Source organism: Ictidomys tridecemlineatus, chromosome 3 (genome assembly GCF_052094955.1).
Source record: "Ictidomys tridecemlineatus isolate mIctTri1 chromosome 3, mIctTri1.hap1, whole genome shotgun sequence".
NCBI lineage: Eukaryota > Metazoa > Chordata > Mammalia > Rodentia > Sciuridae > Ictidomys > Ictidomys tridecemlineatus.
Window position 1 is genome coordinate 19,926,713 of NC_135479.1, and position 22,030 is coordinate 19,948,742.

The 22,030-nt window shown below is 37.6% G+C and overlaps 1 protein-coding gene across 9 annotated transcripts in view; it reads right to left on the reverse strand.

Annotated features, from left to right (window-relative positions):
- Atp6v0a1 (ATPase H+ transporting V0 subunit a1) overlaps nucleotides 1–22,030 on the reverse strand; it is a 60,240-nt gene that overhangs the window by 28,495 nt on the left and 9,715 nt on the right. For 4 of the 9 annotated variants that reach the window (XM_013357021.4, XM_021724248.3, XM_021724246.3 and 1 more), the window contains exons 3-11: nucleotides 18,917–18,995; nucleotides 17,061–17,158; nucleotides 16,240–16,368; nucleotides 9,654–9,757; nucleotides 8,941–9,067; nucleotides 6,554–6,636; nucleotides 5,151–5,244; nucleotides 2,253–2,465; nucleotides 1,167–1,317 (exon numbers count right to left, since the gene is read on the reverse strand). In XM_013357021.4, coding sequence (XP_013212475.2) covers nucleotides 1,167–1,317; nucleotides 2,253–2,465; nucleotides 5,151–5,244; nucleotides 6,554–6,636; nucleotides 8,941–9,067; nucleotides 9,654–9,757; nucleotides 16,240–16,368; nucleotides 17,061–17,158; nucleotides 18,917–18,995 — 1,078 coding nt within the window. The remainder of the gene's footprint in view (nucleotides 1–1,166; nucleotides 1,318–2,252; nucleotides 2,466–5,150; nucleotides 5,245–6,553; nucleotides 6,637–8,940; nucleotides 9,068–9,653; nucleotides 9,758–16,239; nucleotides 16,369–17,060; nucleotides 17,159–18,916; nucleotides 18,996–22,030) is intronic. The other 5 variants (XM_013357022.4, XM_021724249.3, XM_021724247.3 and 2 more) reach the window with 3 other exon arrangements.

Here is a 22,030-nt window from a genome sequence, read left to right on the forward strand (position 1 = left end):
TGATTAATAATTACCTCTCCAAACAGAGGAGAGAAATGATTTTTGCTGATAATGGTCAATAACTGCTATATTTTGTTTTTCTAACCTTGGAAAAGGGAAGACAAGAGGAAGCCATTTTTTAATATAAGACATCTTAGAGAAATATTTTTCTTTTGTGTGTATGTCTTTTTTTTTTTTTTTTTCTGTACTGGAAATTGAACCCAGGGTGCTTTATCACCAAGTTACAACCCCAGTCCTTTTTAAATTTTTTTGAGGAAAAAGTCTGACTAAGTTGTCCTTTAACTTGCAATCTTCCTGCCTCAGCCTCCAAAGTCACTGGGATTATAGGCATGTGCCACCATGCCTGGCTAGGAAAAAACATTTTTTTTAAGGCAGCTGCCATAAATGGGTATTTTATGGCTGTGAAGGCACGTGCAAGAGTCCAATCCATGCTGGGCATGGTGGCACATGCCTATAATTCCAGTGGCTTAGGAGGCTTAGGCAGGAAGATCACAAGTTCAAAGCCCACCTCAGCAACTAAGCGAGGTTCTAAGCAACTTAGTGAGACTTTCAAAATAAAATATAAAAAGGGCTGGAGGGCTAGGGATGTGGCTCAGTGGTTGATCAACCCTAGATTCAATCCTGGTTCAAAAAAAAAAAAATTCAATCCAATAAGCTCTTAAAGAAGTACCACCTGGCTGGGCACATTGGTGCATTCCTGTAATCTCATCGAGGCAGGAGGATCACAAATTCAAAGCCAGCCTTAGCAAGGCCCTAGGGAACTGAGACCCTGTCTCAAAATAAAAAGGACTGGGGATGTGGCTCATTGGTTAAGTGCCCCTGGGTTCAATCCCTTGTACCACAATAACAACCAAAAAAACCCAAAACAATAAAAAAGAGCTATGAGATGATAAAAGATGTTTTATATTTAAAATGGCTTCCTTCTATCTTCCCTTTTCCAAGGTTAGAAAAAGAAAATATAGCAGTTATTGACCATTATCAGCACAAACGGCTTACGTCAAATGGGCACCCCTTCACAGGTATTACACACGAGCTGAGGTCTTAACAGCATCTTTAGTTTTAAGCCAGTTGTTCAAAAGTATTTAAAGTGAAGTGTTAAAAGACTCAAACAAACAAAAACTTCTAGAGGAAAACGATTCAGACATTTTACCTTTCAGACATTTTACCTGGGTTTATCTCTCGGTAAGTCCCAATTCCATAAGCATCTACTATGTTTTGAAAGCCGTATGTGAACTTGTTGGTTTTGTTGTAGGTTGGAGGAGTCTGGTTTGTCTGCATCCTGTTCAGAATGGAGGGCACAGTGGAACCACTATGTTCCTGGGAAACATCAGCACAGGTATCAAAATTAGATTATACGCCTACTTGTGGTGGCTATCTGTGTGTGTGTGTATATATATATATATATATATATCAAAACTCAAGTTGTACGCATAAAATCTATGTATTATCTCTTGTATAAATTATATATCAATAAAACTAATGAATAAATAAGACTATAGGCTATTTTTCCCAATCCTTGGAGAAACTGGAACTAAGTGTAAATTTATAATGAAAGTTCAACTAAGTATGGGAATGTATATCCTTCTTGTGAAAAAAAATTTTAACTTTAAGCGGAATACAATGGCATGTATCTGTAGTCTAAGCATTTGGTAAGCTGAGGCAGGTGGAACACTTGAACACAGAAGTTGAGACTGGCCTGGGCAACATAGATGAACATAAATAAACTCTAAAATGTGTAACCAATGAAAACACGGAACCTCCTTCACATCTGCCTTTCTATGAGTACTGCTGTTTTCTCCTCCTTCTCTGAAGAAAGCAATGCACTCTGCCTCTCGTCCACTACCTTCTCCTCCCTCCCTTACCCCTGTAGTCTGGCCCAGCAGGCTCCTTCAAGGTGCTTGGCTCATCAGCAGACGCAAAGGCCCTCTCTGCCATGTGCAGGCCCAACACTGAAACTCCTCCTCTTCTCTCCAGTACAAATTTCGTTTCCTTAGCAGTCCCCTCCTGCTCACTAACCACTACTCCCTTTTTTGCTGGCCTTCTCACTTCACCTTACTTACTGACCTGCAATTTCCACATTTCTAAAACAATAGCATTCTAGGCTACATATAACATGTATTGTCAGGATCCAAAAAGAATATGTTAAAGAACTCTGAAAGTTAAAATGCCATAAAAACGAAATCAGTTAGTGTTACTAGTGATGGGACCCTCTCTTCCTAGGTGAAAGCTTCATGCTAGCTTTGGGAACTCACCGTGCCCCTTCTAAGTGCAAACTGGATGGAATCGAGGTCAGTGACTGGGCACCAGACCTCTGCAATCAGGCACTTCTGGGTCACATCTATGTTGCACAGGTTTAGGGTATGGTAGATGGCCTTCATCTTCCGCACTTTGATGAACCAGACCCGGATATTCTTAGCAGCTGCCTGCAGAACTCTCTGGCGGTGATCCTCTGTTTGATTCAGAACCTTTTAGCAGAGACAGGAACAGAAGAGGGATCCTTCATACACCAGCCTTAGATCTCAGGATATGAATGGCAAAAAAGCACAGTCTCCAAAAACAGGTTTCCAGGAACTATTTTATTCTTCCTCTAGCTAATTTTTTTGGTGGAGGGAGGGTAGGGGGAGAGGTAATCAAATTATAAAAAATATTAGGTGTTACTAATATTCATTTTCACTTAGCATAAAGCTGAAGAGATACCTGAGGAAATGTTGGATAGCTTTTCTCTCAATATTCAATCTTACCACCAGTCCAGGGCATAATAAACGCAGGTCTCTGGTCTTGACTCATTTTTGCATGTTAAAGAACAGTGACTTTCCACATAGAGCCTGAACTCGGCAGCACAGGTACAAATTAAAAACCAGACATTTAAGAACAGCAAGCTGCAGATTGCCCTACACATGCAACAGTATCAGGGAACATGGGAAAGAGGCAGTGCTGACCACATGCCTATGTTGGAAATGTTAGCCAGAAGGCACTGTAACATCAGGAGCACCCACAGTCCCCAGATGAGTTTGGGCTGCCATATACCATTGCCATCGAGGGGCCACTGCCATCAAGGGGCCAAGAGGCTTTATTTATCTTTTAGATAGGATTCTGGGAGGAAAATAGTTTCTGTGTTGATCCTTTAGAAATTAGTAGATTTCTCTCAGAGGAAAATGCAGGGACATTTTAAATTCCATTGCCTTCAAATATTTAAGATTTCAGTAGCAGAAGAGAGGCTAAGCCCACTGCTACTACTAGAAGGAACTGAGTAAACAATCCACTCTCCACACTTCTGTATGAGAATCCATATTAAGTCTCCACATTTCTTTGAAGAGGGAATAGCTCCATACAAACCATATTAAGGCTCTTCAAATTAATTCAGAACAAAGCAGCAACTATTCCTTGAAAAACTATCTTGCACAGAGGAAGGTGACTTTCACAGAGAGGTTTCAAAAAAAAAAAAACCACGTATGCTCAGGAAACTTATGTTACTTTAGGATAGTCACTATCTTTCCTTGTTGTTGACTATTTCACAAACACTACTCAAACTTCTGAAAGGATAGTAAATAAACTTACAATCAATGTTCTATTGACTTTTTTTTTTCCCCATCCTACTCCTGGGTGTTCAATTTCTTTCCAAGGTTTCAGTTCCTACAGCTGGATGTTTTTTGAGGGGGCAGGGGTACAGGGCATTAAACATAGGAGCTCTTCACCACTGAGCCACATCCCCATCCCTTTTTATTTTTTATTTAGAGACAGGGTCTCACTAAGTTGCTGAGGCTGGCTTTGAATTTGTAATCTTTTTGCCTCAGCCTTCCAAGTTATTGAGATTTCAGGAATGTGCCACCATACCTGGCTACAACTAAATTTTTTAAAAATCAAATTTTAGGGCTGGAAATGTAGCTAAGTTGTAGAAAATTTGTCTGGCATTTTTCAAAGCCCTGGGATTAACCCCCAGTATGGAAAAAAAAAAAAGTCAAATTCTAGTAATTTAGGGAAGGGAACAGTGGCTCACACCTGTAATCCCAGCAGCTGGGGAGGCTGAGACAGGAGGATTGGCAAGTTCAAAGCAAAGCCAGCCTCAGCAAAAGCAAGGTGCTAAGCAACTCAGTGAGATTTTGTCTCTAAATAAAATACAAAATGGGGCTGGGATGTGGCTCAGTGGCCAAGTGCCCCTGAGTTCAATCCCTGGTACCAAAAAAAAAAAAAAAATTCTAGTAATTTATAATAACTACTGTCCATGCTCTTAATTTACCCACAAACCTTGAAAGAGATAAAAAAAAAAAGCCCCAGAATGTGTTAACACTGACTATCATCAACCAGCAGTTCTAAAAACACTGTTCCTCTAGTTGCAGAGACAAGTTTAACTCAAAAGAGCTCATTAATGCTAAATTACTGACAAGATGGTGGGTCATATAAAATGGGGTTGAAGGGGAAGATCAGAAAGGGAATTATTAATATATCTTTGATAATTTTGTCATTGCTAAAAGGAACTGCCTTTGGAATGAGACATGAGTCAAAGGAAGCAATCATCACATTTCTTCTTTCAAGAGGGAAGCCCCAGTGGCTTGCTCTTTCCTTCTATAAACTACTATACATAAACTGCTCCCTTGGAGCACTGTAGTGACCGTGATGTCCATAAACCACCCACACTGTGATTTGGTAAAAATCTAACTCAATCACTTCTTGGTTTAAGAGGCACACTAGGGGTCTTTAGATGAATGGACTGTGTAATTAGATTAAAGGTGACCAGAGGATAGCCATGCTGTTCAGAGTAGCTGCCAGAGGAGTAGAGTGAGGGCAAAACTGGCTTTATGTATACTTCTGGAGCATTGCATGTTTTGTTTTGTTTTGTTTTTCTTAAGTAAGCATACTTTTTATTACAAAAAAAAAAAATCTCAGACTCATGAGGGAGAAAGGAATTGAATAAGTAACAAGGATTCCAGATATACAGCATTCCTGTCTTGTTTGCAGATGACTAATGCTATTTTTAACAGTCATTCCCAGAGACTTTTCCCAGCCCCAAGGGATTAGTACCCAAAGACATTTCTTTTTTTGGTATCCAGAACTGCTATAGGTATCTAATAAACTGTCAGTTTTGAAGAAAGAGAATGGTCCTCTACTGAAGTTAATTCATATGAACAAATTCCCTCTGACCCTCTGTGTACCATTTGGAGATCGTCAATCCTGGTATTGACTCCAGAAGCCATTTCTTTCCTTTCCTGTGGCGTCTCAGGACAGGGATAGAGTGAGGCTCGGAATCTGGAATGTACAGACACAGCCTTAGAAACATCAAATTTGTAAACATATTCAGTTTAAATAATCTCAGAAAGTAATCCTAAATTACTAGTAGGCTCAACACAGGATTAAAACAGACTGATGAGTTAACCAACACTAATTATTTCTATTAAGTGACCAGTAGGAAGAACAATATCATTTGAACTCTTTGTGTATGGTGAGGATGGGGCAGGTACAGGGGATTGAACCCAGGGGTACCCTATCATTTTGGCACATCCCTGGACCTTTTTTTCCCCCTTTCTTTGAGACTGGGTCTTGCTAAATTTCCCAGTCTGGCCTCAAACGTGATCCTCCTGCCTCAGCCTCATGTAGCTGGGATTACAGGTGTGTACCACCATACCCAGCAATATTTGAATTATTTTGACATTCTCTGCAGCTATGAAATTTCTCTAAGACTTAAAAAAAATTAAATACTATATTGTAAATTACTGGAGAAAAATGGAATGGAAAAAAATTCTGCTTATAAGGCAAAATTTTAGAAAACCTAAGGGCACAAGTGTCTGTAGTACTATAGAGGTCTGTAGATCCACTGTCCGCCCAAAAAAGAAAACTGGTTTTTGTTTTGTGGTGCTGGGGATTAAACCCAAGGCCTTGTGCTTACACTCTACATTCTACCACTGAGCCATGCAACCAAGGAAATCATGGGGTTTTGTTAAGTACTGTGGATTGAACCCAGAGGTATTTTATCACTAAGCTGTATTCCCAGCCCTATTTATTTTGAGACAGGATCTTTGCTAAGTTGCTAAGGCTGGTCCCCAGCTTGCGATCCTGTGGCCTCAGCCTCCTAAACTGCTGGGATTACAGGCATGTACCACTGTACCCAGCTGAAATTGTGGTTTTGGTGGTACTTCAATAAATTTAAGCTTTTTTTTTTTTTTTTTTTTTGGCAGTTCTAGGGATTAAACCCAGGGTCTTGCACATAGCTGTACAACTATAAGCTCTTTTTTTTGTGTGTGGTGCTGGGGATTGAACCCAGGGCCTTGTGCATGCAAGGCAAACTCTCTACCAACTGAGCTATATCCCCAGCCCACAATTGATCAGCTCTTTTTATTTTGAGACAAGTATTACTAAACTACTAAGGCTGGCCTCAAATTTGTGATCCTCCCACCTCAGCTTCCTGAGCAGGTAGGATTACAGGCATGAACCACCTCTCCCAGTTTGAACTACTCCTAATGGTTTAAAATACAATCCGCACTTCACTACTTTGAATATTAAGACTCAACAGTTAAGTAACACTGCTGCGATATCTTGGGGGGAGGCAAGTATTTCTTACCCTTCACAGATTTTCTTGACTCGGTTTTTCAGCTGATCGCCTTGGAAGAAAATGATAAACACAGACTTGTGCACGTAGTCACCCTAGGCTCCAGAAGCAAAAACCAAGAGTTCAGACCTCTAAATCTAGATGAAAATATTTTAAACAAGTAACTTTCTGTATGATAAAGGAACAATAGGAATCCTTTAAGCATGTGGTCAGCCTGTATTTTAACCAATACCCTCACTCCATTTCTTCAGCTTCATCAAGAGAATAGCTGTCTTATAATCTCTTAATTCACATTTCTCTATTTGTTTTTAAACATAACCAGAAACTTGATAGAAAAGCTAAGGTGATATTTCTCTTAGTACAACTTAGTTTATTTTCCAATGCAATTTTAAATCTTATATGGCCTGAATGACAAAAGTGTAGAGGGAAGGAAAGAGAAGGAAGCCAGAGGTATTTGGAGGCTTATCTGTTCTGGGGCTTGGAAAGGGAGCTGAATAACTATAAGGAACTGAGTCACCAGGGAGAATGTTGATGAAGAATCTCATGATTGATTCATGTTAATTTATACCTAGTGGGAAAGGGAGATAAGCAATCAATTCCAAATACCAAGTTTACACCTAGAATATGATGCAAGGACTAGAAGGAAAGATTAGAAAAAATAAAGTATATGGGACTGTCTAGTTGGCTCTAGTTTCTCATACTCAGAGTATGTACTGCTTTTACAATAACAAACTTTAGAAGGACAAAAGAAAAACCAAAGAAAGTTAGGCTCAAGAGCCTTAAATTCAGGGTTGGGGATATAGCTCAGTGGTACACTTCCCTAGCATGCGTGAGGCCTTGGGTTCAATTCCTAGCACTGTAGAAGAAAAAAAGTCTTATTCTCCAGGCTACAATGGGGTCAATTCTTTGTGCAGCTGCTCTATTATACATATTAGCCCCCCCCCTTTCCTGAATTTGTTGATAATATAATCTTTCTATTGCCAAAAGGAAACTTGACTGAATACTGCAGAGAACAGCTCCATATCAGTTGTGACTGCAGACTATGTTTCCACAAGAGTCTTTAGTAAGACTCAAACCTTACCCCAAGGTAAAGTGATTCACCTTAAATATCACCACATTCCTACTTAGTACAGGGGATAAAAGTCACAATATAGCTATACCATCAACCCAATCTGAGAAGATTCACAATTCAGTCTCTCTTCTTAGAATAAAGAATACTAATTTAAGAAATTCCTAAGATAATCTAGAACAGAAAAACCAACTCTAGATTTCTAAATAAAAAGAAATAAAATTTTTGCAATAAATTTAGCCTTTGCTTGTAATCCCTGAAATCAGGACCCATGTGCTCATATAGATTTAGGTTATGAACTCTGTCCCGTTTGTCAAAATGCCAAGATGTTAGGCTGTTCCTACTTCCCAAAGCACTAGATGGGAAAGATCATCCTACCTTATACTATATAGATATTTACACATATATATGTGTGTGTGTGTGTATGTGTGTGTGTGAGTGTGTGTGTGTAATTTTTTTTTTTTTAAGAGACAGGTCTCCCTAAATTGCTTAGAACCTCACTAAGTTGCTGAGATTGGCTTTGAACTTGCAATCCTCCTGCCTCAGCCTCTCTAGCTGCTGGGATTACAGGTGTGTGCCACCATGCCAGGCCATTATATATATATAATGTAAGTATGTGTATATATACATACACACACACACATATGTATATATATATAATTTTTTTCGGTACTGGGGATTGATCTCAGGGGCACTCAACCACTGGGCCACATGCCCAGTCCTTTTTTGAATTTTATTTAGAGGCAGAGTCTCACTGAGTTGTTTATTGCCTCGACATTGCAGAGGCTGGCTTTGAACTTGCAATCCTCCTGCCTCAGCCTCCCGAGTCACTGGGATTACAGACATGCTATAATAAATATTTTTGAACTAAGTTTCTGATTTTCCTAACAAACAATAATAAAATCATACCAAGTAAAATTTCATAAGATTTACAAAGATCATATTTATGCATAAATATGACCAAATTTGTAACCAGATGACTTGCTTTAATTTTAATATAAGGCAAATTTTCTTTCAGTCCCAGACCAGTAACAGGAAATATGTAAAACTAAAGTTTAAAGTGATTGGAAAAAAGCATATTTCCAATCAAAATAATACCTATGTGGGTAAAGGTTGAAAATAATGTGTATGTCATGTGTATATCAGATACACACATGGTGAGAGTTACATCAGAGGAAAGGAGCAGTCCTTCAAGTTCTCAGATCAAAGCAGGGGTAAACAGGGATGCTCTGTGGAAAGGTGGGATTCAGATGACAGACACCATGTTATACTACGGCTCTGGGTGCCCTTTACAAGACCTATTCCACAGGATGCAATTTCCTTGTCTTACAGTCACAGGATCCTCCAGGGGGTTCTCGATTTCAGCCTGTCTCAGGAACACATTCCCTCGGCATACTCGCCAAAGCATGCGTTCAAAAGTAGGGATACGCTCCCGGTTAATCACACCAGCCACAAATCTGTGGGCAGGAAAAAAAAACAACAAAAAAAACAGATTAGGAATTCTGTTTCATGTCAAGGGATGGAAGGTTTTAAGACAAAGAAGGAAAGTGGGAGAAAGGCAAAGGTTAAACACGGGAGACTATCTTTTGTCATGTCAAATGGGCTGCCAGAGTCTTATTCCTGACTACTTCCAGCACCAGAAGAGGTTTGACAGACGACTCAGGAACTGAATTCAAAAACACTCAGAAACACCTCTGAACAGGATCAGGAGAGAACACACCCTTGTAGCAAATGAATCCCCAGCCTCACTGCTCTTTTTTTTTTTTTTTTTTTTTTTTAGAGAGAATGAGAGGAGAGAGAGAGAGAGAGAGAGAGAGAGAGAGAGAGAGAGAGAGAGAGAGAATTTTTTAATATTTATTTTTTAGCTCTCGGCGGACACAACATCTTTGTTGGTATGTGGTGCTGAGGATCGAACCCGGGCCGCACGCATGCCAGGCGAGCGCGCTACCGCTTGAGCCACATCCCCAGCCCCACTCACTGCTCTTTTGAACAGCAAAGATGAACATGATCCCACTGAGAGGGTAAGGCTGAGGTGGTACTTACCCAAGTCTTAAAGGCGTGCCTCTTCCCATCTCACTTGGCTCCAACAGGGACGAAGACTCTTCCAACAGGTCTGGATCCGCCATCTGCTGATGATGCAATTCAGCCTGAATTCACAAATCAATTAATATCTAATGAAAATAGTTAGTGGCATGCAGGGAAGAGGAACCAGGAGACTTTTAGAAAATAAAGATGGGAGAAGGGACACCAAAGATAAGACACACCCAAAAAAAAAAAAAAAAAAGAGAGAGAGAGAGAGAACAAGGGAAGAAAATAAACATGAGGTAAAGAAAGCATAATTGCCCCAGGAAAGCATCTGGGCAAATGGTTTCAGAAATAAGGAATAAAAGAAAAACATTAAGTGATGGTGACATGTATAAATCTGTTACTTGGTGGAAACCATTTTCTCTCTGATGTTTCCCTGAATGAACCATGAAAGTTCCAAGAAATAGCTTTACATGTAGACAAAAAGCTGAGATCTCTCTCCTTTTTGAACAAAAGTGTGGCACACACTACTAAATATTTAATTTCTAGGCAGCTACAAATTAGAACTTGCCCCATGTGACAAAGTGGAAGGTGAAGAGTCTCTTTCCAAGTGAGAAACAAGGTACTGTCACTGTCTTGAATATGGTGCGATCTGGAGAAAGAAAGAAGGAGTATCTCCAAGATGTCTAAGCTTTCCAGACTCTTAGAAATTCAGAATATGAAAACTTTCAGCACAGCCACATATGGAAACCCCAAAGCATGGGACTTAAACCCGGGCAGGCCAGTGCCTTCATTGCATATTTCAAGGTCCTGTTTTCTGACTAGGAATCCAGCAATATTTTTAAGTTCATATAGGCTTTACAGTGGAAGGATTCTTGGAGAACATAGCTCAAGAATCAAGTGAAATGATGGCACACACCTGTAAACCCAACTACTCAGGAGGCTGAGGCAGAAGGTTCACAAGTTCCAGCCTAGCTTTGGCAACTCAGCAAGACCATGTTTCAAAAATAAAAAGGGGTAGTGATGCAGCTCAGTGGTAGAGCAACCCTGGGTTCAATCACTAGTACCATTACAAAAATAAAAAAGTAAAGTTCAGAAAAAGTAACAGGTAATAACCTAATCTAGAGCTCCTGGGCTGGTTTAATTGGTTAGATTTAAAATGAGTTCCACCATGACAGTTTATACAATGCAATGAAAGAGGAGAAGGATCTTCCCACACAGAGGTGTCTATCTCCTTACCTCTCTATCTACCTCATCCTGACAGCCCCTTTACTCCCATCAGAAAGGAGAAGCTGCCCCAAAAAATAAAGTCCAATCAACTTCTCCACTGCTTAATCTCCCTAACTTTAACTTCCATATTGCTTGACCAAAGGACTAGAATTAGCCAGAACAATCTTTCAAAAGCAAAACAAAACAAAAAGGAAAAATTTTCTCTATCATTTTAATTCCAAATTTCAATTTGACTCTACTCCTTCAACATTATCAAAAAATGTCATATGCCACTTTATCACTTAATAAAGTTATATGACCACAAATACAACAAGGAGGGAGATATATTAAGTATAAACCAGATAAAACTAAAAGTCTGAAAAAGTGAAAGCAACTGTTTTGGGAAGTAAGGATCAAGGCTAATCCACAAAAAAGAAAAAAAAAAAAAAAGGTGGACACCAGAGATTAGAAACTTAGAGATAGTAGGAACAACTGGTTCCATCACAAGGAAGTAGAGGGGATTCTTTTGTTTCTATTCCAAATAGGCTGACTACAGCTTTTTTAAAGGATCAGATGACAACATTTCAACTTGTTCTTGGTCTATCCTTTGGCAAAAAACAGTGAAACAGACTGCAACTCTCAAGACTCCCTCCTATATGCCTGTTGGTTCACAGGACCTGGTTTAAGTAAACCCTAAACATCAGACACAGTACAAACACATGTACCCTAAAGATGACAAATGAGAGAACAGCAAATAGCATTTAGCAGCCAGACTACCTCAAAGACTATATCTGAGGCTCCAAGAATAAAAACAACAAAATTAAAATTAAGCAGAAACTTCAATATTCTAAACACTAATTTCACTACTTCATATTTAAGAATACCGAGCCTCAGAAAGTTTAAAATTCATAAATAAAATTATGCCTGATGGGAAACTAGGATAATGAGACCACTAACTAAGGGCATTTTAAATAATATCTGAAAGCATGTTGTTAGACATCAAAACTTAAATCATAGAGAACCTAATGACAATAATAATATTACCAATGTTTCTCTAAATTATTTGCTATGTTCTACTGAGTAACTCTTTCCCCATTTAGAATGCTGAAAACCATGTCTTAAAACAAGTAGCAGAACAAACTTTAGTTCTGTTTCTATAGCATTTAAGCATAAGCAGCACATCCAGACAAGCTACATCAATTACTAAGAGCAAACACTTTTACCTTCCATCTAAGAGCAAACACTTTTACCTTCCATCACCCAAGCCCCAAAGGAGATGGCAGATGGTTAAGGAAAATAAAGAAAGCAGATGGATGGAAAACTCAGAAGGAAAGGAAGACGGGGATCTGCATGCCATTAACCATTACTTTTCCAGTCTTCTTTACGTTCTCATATGTTATGGTGCTTATGGTAAAAGATGCAGAGAAATCTCTCCAGCTCTTACAGCTCTTCATAAGCAAGAAGACTGAGAAAAGGATAATCATTAACAAGTCATTTTAAATGCTCTGGATAAGAAATGGCTAAGTTGAATTTGTAATCAACTTAAATAATAAGACTATTCAATATATATTTACTTTTCCTCTCTAAACACCTTGCCAATTATAACCCATATGTCTAAATATGAAAAGAATCACTCTGATTTAGCCATTTTCTGCTAACTCAATATGGTAAATTATTAATTCCACATTCACCAAATTATTAAAAAGAAGAGGAGTATATAATTAGTAGTGTTTTAGGCCATTTGCAAACACTGCAATTTCAGGCACAGAAGAAAATCTCATGAAATCTCAGTTTTCAATATTTGAGGATCCCAAGTTTGCTCACCTTTTGCATTTTTTAATGTGCACTTGCATGCACAGATGTAACACCATGTGAGGCCTGGCAGCAGCAGGGCAAAGTCTATGGAAAGGGATCTGACTGAGGCTGCAAAATAGTAGTAAGAATGGGCAAGGTGCTGACGGTGCACTGGGAGAGAAAAGGCAGATTTTTGCCAAAAGCCTTCCTGCATTGCTTCAAGGGTGCTCGGAATGAAAGGGGAACTGATGGCAAAGGTGGGGGAGAAGCTCTCATGGCCAAGGCCTTGGGCTCAAAGTACTTTCAGAGATGGGAGGGAAAGAATTTTATATATACAGGAAAGAGAAACAAACTCACCATGGAAAGGAAAGGTCAAGAAGGTCATGAGGGTCAATAAATCTGCTTTCTCAGGATGGGCATTTAATGTTCAGATTTAGTTAGCACAAAATAAATTCCTAAACCCCTAACTTAGAATTTTTAAATTGTGTGTCATCTTTCCTAGTGGTTCTCTTGGTTTATTTTTATTTTTTTAAAAAATGAGTCATTTAGGGCTGGGGATGTGGCTCAAGCGGTAGCGCGCTCGCCTGGCATGCGTGCGGCCCGGGTTCGATCCTCAGCACCACATACCAACAAAGATGTTGTGTCTGCCGAGAACTAAACAATAAAACATTAAAAATTTTCTCTCTCTCTCTCTCTCTCTCTCTCTCCTCTCTCTTTAAAAAAAAAAAGAGTCATTTAGCCAGGTATGACACACATTTGTAATCTCAGCTATTCCAAAGGCTAGGGCAGGAGGATCACAAGTTCAAGCCAGCCTCAGCAACTTTGTGAGACCATGTCTCAAAATTAAAAAATAAAAAGGGCTGAGGATGTGACTCAGTGGTTAAGCACCCTTGGGTTCAATTCCCCAAAAATAAATAATTAAGTTAAATTTAAAAAAAGAAAAACGGCTGGGGATGTAACTCAGTGCTACAGTGCTTGTCTAGAATGTGTGAGGCCCTGGGTTCAATTCCCAGTAGTGAAAAACAATTAATAGTTTAAAAAACTACTTCCCTTAAGGGAGCTCATTTGTCCAGTTGTGAGTTTTTACTCAGAATTTCTCTCAAAATGAACCAGAATGAGCTGGGGATACAGTTCAGTTGGTAGAGCACTTGCCTCACATGCACAAGTCCCTGGGTTCAATCCTCAGCACCACAAAAAATTAAAAAACTAAAAAAAAAAAAAAAAAAAAACCAGAATAAGAAGCTTCCTTCAATCCTTAAACTCTGGAGGTCATGAAAGATATTTTCATACATCACAACAATATCCCAAAAGTGAAGTAAAGGTCCTACAAGAAGGGGGTAGATAACCTGAAGGTGAAAGAAATAAGCTCAAAATGATGTTCAAAGTAGTTGGGGTTTGACCACGAGGCTAGATATACACTAGATTTGTGGACAGCCACTTGGACATGTTTAGAAACGCACCCATCTGTGAGCACAGTGAGCACTAGCTCAGGGATGTTTCATAAAATGACTAATTATACTTCACAAAGATTAATTAAGTGCTCATTATAGGCTCAGAGATTTAATGAATAAGAACATAATAATGTTTAGGTGGTGAGCATACTGGAATTCCACATAATTTGTTCATTAATACACATGCCTGTTGCAAAAGATCTTAAACACTTGAAAAGAGTAAATCACACAGTCCCACACCCTCTAATTCAATGATATTGGAGACTAGGGGAAGACATTACACGAGTCTCAAAATTCTCAACATGGTGAGCAGACTGAAAATTCTCACAAAACCTCTATTGATATATAGCCAGATTCTGATTTTTGAAGGACCAGGCAATTAAATTCACATGAGCTTTTCCACCATTCTTTGCCTCCACAGATCTTTTCAATTAGAATAGCTTCTCTGAGTAAAATCCTTGGTTACTGAGGAATGTATCACATCCTTGGCATATTTGCTCTAGACTAATGGTTTTCAAACTAGTATGCTTCAGAATCACCTTATTAAAAAGGATGGCTAGGCCCCACCCCAAGGTTTCTAACTCTACAGGTCTGGGTTTGACTGATCATTTATGTTTTTGTTTTCTTTCTTTCTTTTGTACTGGGATTTAACCAGAAGCACTTTACCATGAGCTACATCTTCCCAGCCCATTTTATTTTTTGAGACAGAGCCTTGCTAAATTGCTGAGGTTGGTCTTGAATCTGCAATTGTCCTGCCTCAGCCACCTGTGTTGCTGGGATTACAGTGTATTTCTGACAAAATCCTAGGTAAGGCTGTTACTGCTGGTTGGAGAACCCTTGCTTCAATCTAGAGAACTACAGAGAATTGTCCCTCCTCAAAAGACAGAAATTAAAGATAAAGCTGAGCACTTTGGTGCACACCTATAATCCCAGCTACTCAAGAGTCTGGTGCATGAGGATCCAAGTTTGAGGCCAGCCTTGGCAATTTAAGAGACCCTGTCTGAATATTAAAAATAAAAATGGTTGAAGATTTAACTTAGTATTACAAAACTCCTGTGTTCAATCCCCTGCAAAAAACAATTTAAAGTAAAGCTGAGGGGCTGGAGTTATGGCTCAGTGGTAAGAGCACTTGCCTAGCATGTATTAGGCCCTGGGTTCAATTCTCAGCACTGCATATAAATAAATGAATAAAATAAAGGTCCATCAACATCTAATAATCTTATGGCAAAGACACTTGTCAAAAAGAGAGTTACCAATATTTTAGTCTATCAAAAAAAAACATATTCAGGTTGAGAGCAACTAAGACTCCTCCCTAGGTTTAACTGAAGAAGGAAACTTTCTACAAGCCTGACTTCAAGTCCTTTCATGGGAGTCCCCTTGTCAAGCTGTCATCTGGCAATTTACTCATTTACATATTTAAAAAAAATTTTTTTTTTAGTTGTAGATGGACACAATACCTTTATTTACTTATTTTTATGTGGTGTGGAGGATCGAACCCAGTGCCTCAAACATGCTAAGCAGGTGCTCTATTGCTGAGCTACAACCCCAGACCTGTCATCTACATATTTAACCCAGGAACTTATTTTTTTTCCCTCATAATATAATGAAATTGCATTTATATGAAAAGCCAAGCAAGCATCCTACCAATATTTTCATATATCACATGAAAAATTTGAAAAGTCAGTGTGACATGTTATCTAAAGCACTAAAAACCTGTGCCAAACAGTTGATAAAAGTAAAAAAAAAAATTTTTTTTTTTGCTAACAAAAGTTTAATCTCTAAATCTTTTGTCATCATTTTGTCTGTAACCAAATATTTATTTCTTCAAGTTAAATCTTAAGTATATACTTACCTTATGATATATAAATATAATGCCAAATTTCAATTATGTGTATACATGATTTTAGAGATCCTTTCCCCATCTTGAAGATGAAAAATTGCAAAAATATGAAAATATACAAAACCATGGTTGGCTGTGTACTGCATGAAAAATGGAACATAATCTGACATTTCTTCAACTAAAACAGGATGCAAAAATGATATTGCTTCCAAACTAGCAAATTAAAATAATTACTGGAATAAAAATATGGCCCACTTGTGCAGCTATATAATATCAGCTTCTCAAATACTAAAAGAAACAATAGTCTGACCTCATCAAAAAACTGCTGAGTTTTGCGAAGTATAAATTTTAATTCAGTCAGTTCCAGGAAGTTTCTCTTCAGAGCTTCCTGGTTTGTGTTGATTTCCTTTAGTTCATTTTCAATCTTCTCAAAATTGGCCTAGAGGGAAAAAAGAAAACTATTAACCCAAACTAAGTTTAATATACTACTCTAAAAGACATTAAATGAATTTATCTCAAAGAACTATTGCCACACCAATAGGTCAAAGATACATTATACTGGACTGGGATTGTGGCTCAGTGATAGAGTGCTCGCCTAGCATGTGCAAGGCCCTGGGTTTGATCCTCAGCACTACATAAAAATAAATAAGGTAAAGGTATTGTGTCCAATTACAACTAAAAAATAAATATTTTTTTAAAAAGATGTATTATACCTACCAAGCAAATGCTGATTTACATTTTCTTTTTGCAAATTTTTGCTTACAAGTCTTTCTTTATCTATATAGTCTATGGTACACTCAGTAAATTTCTTGGTTAATTGAGATGGATAATATATTACAAAAAAAACCCCAGTGGCAATTCATTTAGTCTATGAGGTTAATAAGCCACAAGACAAGTTGACATTAATCCAATAAGTGTTCAAGAAACCAATGAACATTTCATTAGTAGCATATGATGCTGTCTGAAATACTATTTGATATCATAAAAAAGAGAATTCACTTCAATCTCATCTTCAGGAAACTTAAAATCCATAGACAATGCTCACAAGGTTAGCAAGAATTACCAACTCAGGAAATTAATTTTGGCATTTAAGTAGAAAGAAACTTATCTGGCTTTCTTAGAATTGTTTACCTCTAAGTCAATCATGTCCCGGGGAAAGGGCACTTCTGGATTTTCGCCAGTGTCCATAATTGGGATGTTAGCTTTTCTTATCTCTTTCTCAACAAATCCTAAAATGATAGTCAAAAAAAAAAAAAAATTCATGTCCAGCTGCATGCCTGGAATTGCCACTACTGGGGGTGGGAGGGCCTTCTTCTTAGAATTTCATTCTTCAAAGAATTTCATTCTAAGAAGAAGAAACCTTCATATAAAGAAACACCTTTTTTCTCCATATCCCTCTCTTATACTTCACATTCTCCAACACCACCCCAAAAAGGATGGTTAGTTCACAACTGCTTTCTTTCCTCCTTTGAATCTTAAAAACTGGAATTAACCAACTTTGACTCTCTACACTATGCAACTGTATCTCCAAGTATGGTGGTTCTGTTTCAGATTTTATAATAGGCCAAGGAGAGCTCCAGAAGAAGAGTACAACTAAGTATTTGATAACACACTACAGTGAAATAACTCTAGATCAAAAGGGTTTTTTAAAGGGCTGGGGCTGTAGTTCAAAGGTGGAGCACTTACCTGGCACATGTGAGGCACTGGGTTCAATCCTCAGCACCACATAAAAATAAATAATAAAAATGAAGGTATTGTGTCCATCTACAACTAAAATAAATAAATAAATAAATGTGTGTGTGTGTGTGTGTGATTTGTTTAAAATAATCAGGCCAGTTTTAAGCATAAAAATAAAAATAAAACGTAAAAGACTTAAAACACCAAAAGAGGGCTGGGGTTGTAGCTCAGTGGTAGAGCACTTGCCTAGCGTGTATGAGGCCCTGGATTCGATCCTTGGCACCACATAAAAATAAATAATATAAAGGTATGTGTCCAACTACAACTAAAAAATAAATATTTAAAAACAAAACAAAAAAACACCATAAGAGAAAAGAATATTTCAGTGAATAATTACCAACTTTTTTTTTTTTTTTTTAAAGTGGGAACCAAATTCCCCCTATCGGTTAACTATAATCTGATTTGGTAAAATGGCAAGAACCTGGGTAACAACCTGGTTTAAAATACTGATTCCATCACAACTACTTATGTTCTTGGGCAAGTCACTAAACCACTCTGATCTTTAGTCTCCTCAATTATTACATGAGGTAACACCTATATTGAAGGAATGTAGTACGAAATGAATGAAACAATGTATTTATTCATTCATTCATTAATACCCTAGCCCTCAACAGGAACTTAATGTTAGTTTCCTTTCTCATAAATAGTTCACCTTAAAAAGTAGCTCTTCTGATACCTAAAATTGATGATGCTGAGTCTTACCGCTCAGAATACTGTAATGTAGTTATGTTATTAAAATCCCACAATAGGGGCTGGAGTTGTGGCTCAGTGGTAGAGCACTTGCCTGGCATGTGTGAGGCCCTGGGTTCAATCCTCAGCCCCACATATAAATAAATAAATTAAATAAAAGGGCTGGAGTTGTAGCTCAGTGGTAGAGCACTTGTCTTGCAAGTATGAGGCACTGAGTTCAATCCTAGCACCACATTAAATAAATAAATAAATAAATAAATAAATAAAAATTAAAAGTTCAATTTACAACTAAAGAAATGTTTAAAAAAAAAAAATCCCACAACAATCACAGTGTTTTGGCTTGCAGCCTGTCATTAGAACAGGTTTCCAGTAAGCACTACCTAGCCCAAACTCCACATAATCTGTATGCATAAAAGATTCATCTTAAAACATGATCACAAATTTTTTTCTCTTATTTTTCTTCCATAGTATTTTCATTCTTTTATTCAGAGGACTAATATCTCTAATTTAAGATAAATGATTCATTAAAAGAACATCATACAAGACCAATAGGTACATACGAAGTTTTCGATCCATTTCTTCACATCTTCTAACTTCATTCACAAATTTCCGCTGGAAAACATTCACATCTGGATTCAACTGAGAAATAAGAACAAAATTCCAAACATTCAAATACTGCATCTATTTCCTCTGTTCACAAGTAACATACTACAAATTGAGAACCTAACTTTGTGTCACTGTATAACACAACACTAATCAAAACTACCCATATTCACACACACAAAAAATTGCCTTATGACCAGTCACACCAGCTAAAGCTGGAATGGAGGTAAAATGGGCAAAGAAGCCAGGCACAATGACACACGTCTATAATCCCAATAACTCCAGAGGCTGAAAACAGGAGGATCACAGGTTTGAAGTCAGCCTCAGGAACTTAGTGAGACCCTGTCTCAAAATAAAAAATAAAGAGGGCTAGGGATGTTGAACAAGTTCCCCTGAGTTCAATCCCCAGGGGAAAAAAAAAATTATACGTGTGTGTTGTGTGTGTGTATATATATATATATGTATATATGTGTGTGTGTGTGTGTGTGTGTGTGTGTATATATATATATGCACATATACACATATATACATATATACGCATGCATATATACATACTTAGATAGAAAGATAGATAGATGGATAGATAGATGTAGGTAGACAGATAATCCCCTTAAATTCAGGAATAAGATAGGAATGACACATGGCATTTTGCCCTACTTTCTTATGAACAAAAATCTCAGAAGCCAGGTGTAGTGGACACACATGTAATCCCAGTGGCTTGGGAGGCTGAGACAGGAGGACTACAAATTCAAGGCTAGCCTCAGCAATTTGGCAAGGCCTTAAGCAACTTAGAAAGACCCTGTCCCAAAATAAAAAATTAAAAATTAAAAAATTAAAAGGACTGGTGATGTGTCTCAGTGGTTAAGCACACCTAGTTTCAATCCTCAGTACCAAAAATAAATAAAATTGTTATGGAAGAGCACAGGGGCCAGAATAGCCAAGAAAATTACGATAGATAAGGTAGGAAAACTTGTATCCTATACAATATCAAACCTTAGTATTAAGCTATGGCAATGAAATTATTGCTTTATAAGCATAGAAATAAACAAAACAAGCCAACTGACCAGAGGAAAACCCAAAACAGATGCAAATATGTATGAAACTTAATATTTTAGAGAAGAGATCACAAGCAATAAAATAACACACTATTCAAAAAGTTCTGAGATAACTGATTTTTTACATGGGAAAATAATAAATCAGATCCCTACTTCACTCAATACAAAAAAATAATAAAGTCCAAATAGATCACTACATAAACAAATACATTTTAAATAAATTTTGCAAGAAAATATAGAAAAGTATACTGCAAAAAGAAAAAAAAGAACAGAAAATAATAGAATAAAATAAAATAAAGTCATTTTTGTAAGTACCAATATAATCACTAATACAAGACAGGTTTGGTCAAGGGATACAAAAACTATTTAAAGATTAAAAAGGTTTTGGAGAATAGTAGTATATTCAGTCTCAAAGTATCACCCCATTTTATTTCTTAATCACAAAGGGAATAAGAAACCTTTACAATGAAGAAATCTAGCAAACAATACCTAAATCAAGTGATCAAATTTATCTTCACTAAACAGAAAGACATTGTGTGCCTTCTAACATATTGAAAAGGGCACTCATGTATGTAGTGTTCTTGCCAAAAAATGTTTAACTTTTAAAACAAATACTGTGGAAACACTTAGACAACTCCAAAATGAGGGGCTGTCTCTAAAATAAATGGACTGGACTCCTCAAAAATATTAATGCTGTAAAAGACCAAACCCCAAACTATAATTGTGTAGAATGTGAGAAGTAGACTGGATTTCTCTTTGGCTATTCCTCACCAGTCCTTTTAGTGGTTCTTTTTTTAATTGATTTTATGTTTTTTAAGTACACAATAGCTGAATGCATTACAATTCTTATTACACATATAGAGCACAAATTTTCATATCTTTTATATAAAGTACATTCGCGCCAATTCATGTCTTATACATGTACTTTGTAGGAGTTTTTTTGCATTACACTTCTTATTACACATATATACCACAATTTTTCATATCTCTGTTTGTATATAAAGTAGGTTGACACCTAATTTGTGTGTACTTTTGGTTATGATGTCCATCACATTCCACCACCCTTGCTAATCCCCTGCCTCCTCTCTTTCCCTCGCTCTCCTCTTCCTTATCTAGAATTCATCTATTCCTCCCATGAGCCCCCTCCCTACCCAACTATGAGTCAGCCTCCTTATATCAGAGAAAACATTGTCATTTGTTTTGGGGGAATTGGCTAACTTCACTTGGCATTATCTTCTCAAACACCATCCATTTATCTGCAAATGCCATGATTTTATTCTCTTTTATTGCTGAGTAATATTCCATTGTTATATATGCCACATTTTTTTTTATCCATTCATCCACTGAAGGGCATCTAGGTTGGCTCCACAGTTTAGCTAGTGTGAACTATGCTATTATAAACATTGATGTGGCTATGTCCCTGTAAGTGGTTCTTTACTAATAATTCCACCATTTGTTTCTCACTCCTTCCTCATTCCACCAACACAGGTCTAAAAACAAAAATCACAACAAGCACCTTGAACCTAGCTTCACAGGGCATTATTTGGAACAACTGGGGCAATCAGAATGACTGCACATTAGGAAACTGCATTAACATTAAATTTCCTTAATGTGATCATTGGACTGTGGCTATCAAAAAAATGTAGAGCCAGGCATGGTGGCACACTCCTGTAATTCCCAGTGACTTGGGAGACTAAGGCAGGAGGATCACAAGTTTGAGGCCAGTCTCACAACTTAGAAAGGGCCTAAGCAATTTAGCAAGTAACTGTCTCAAAAAAAAAAAAAAAGGACTAGGGATGAGGCTCAGTGAAAGAGCACCCCTGGGTTAAATTCCTGGTATAAAAAAAAAAATCTCTGAATGTCCAAAGCCAAAGTCAGTGCATCTATAAGCCCAACAACTCAGGAGGTTTGAGGCAGGAGGATTTTAAAATCGAGGCCAGCCTTGGCAACTTAGTGTGACCCTGTCCCAAAATTAAAAATTAAAAAGGGCTAGGAATGTAGCTCAGTAGTAAAGTT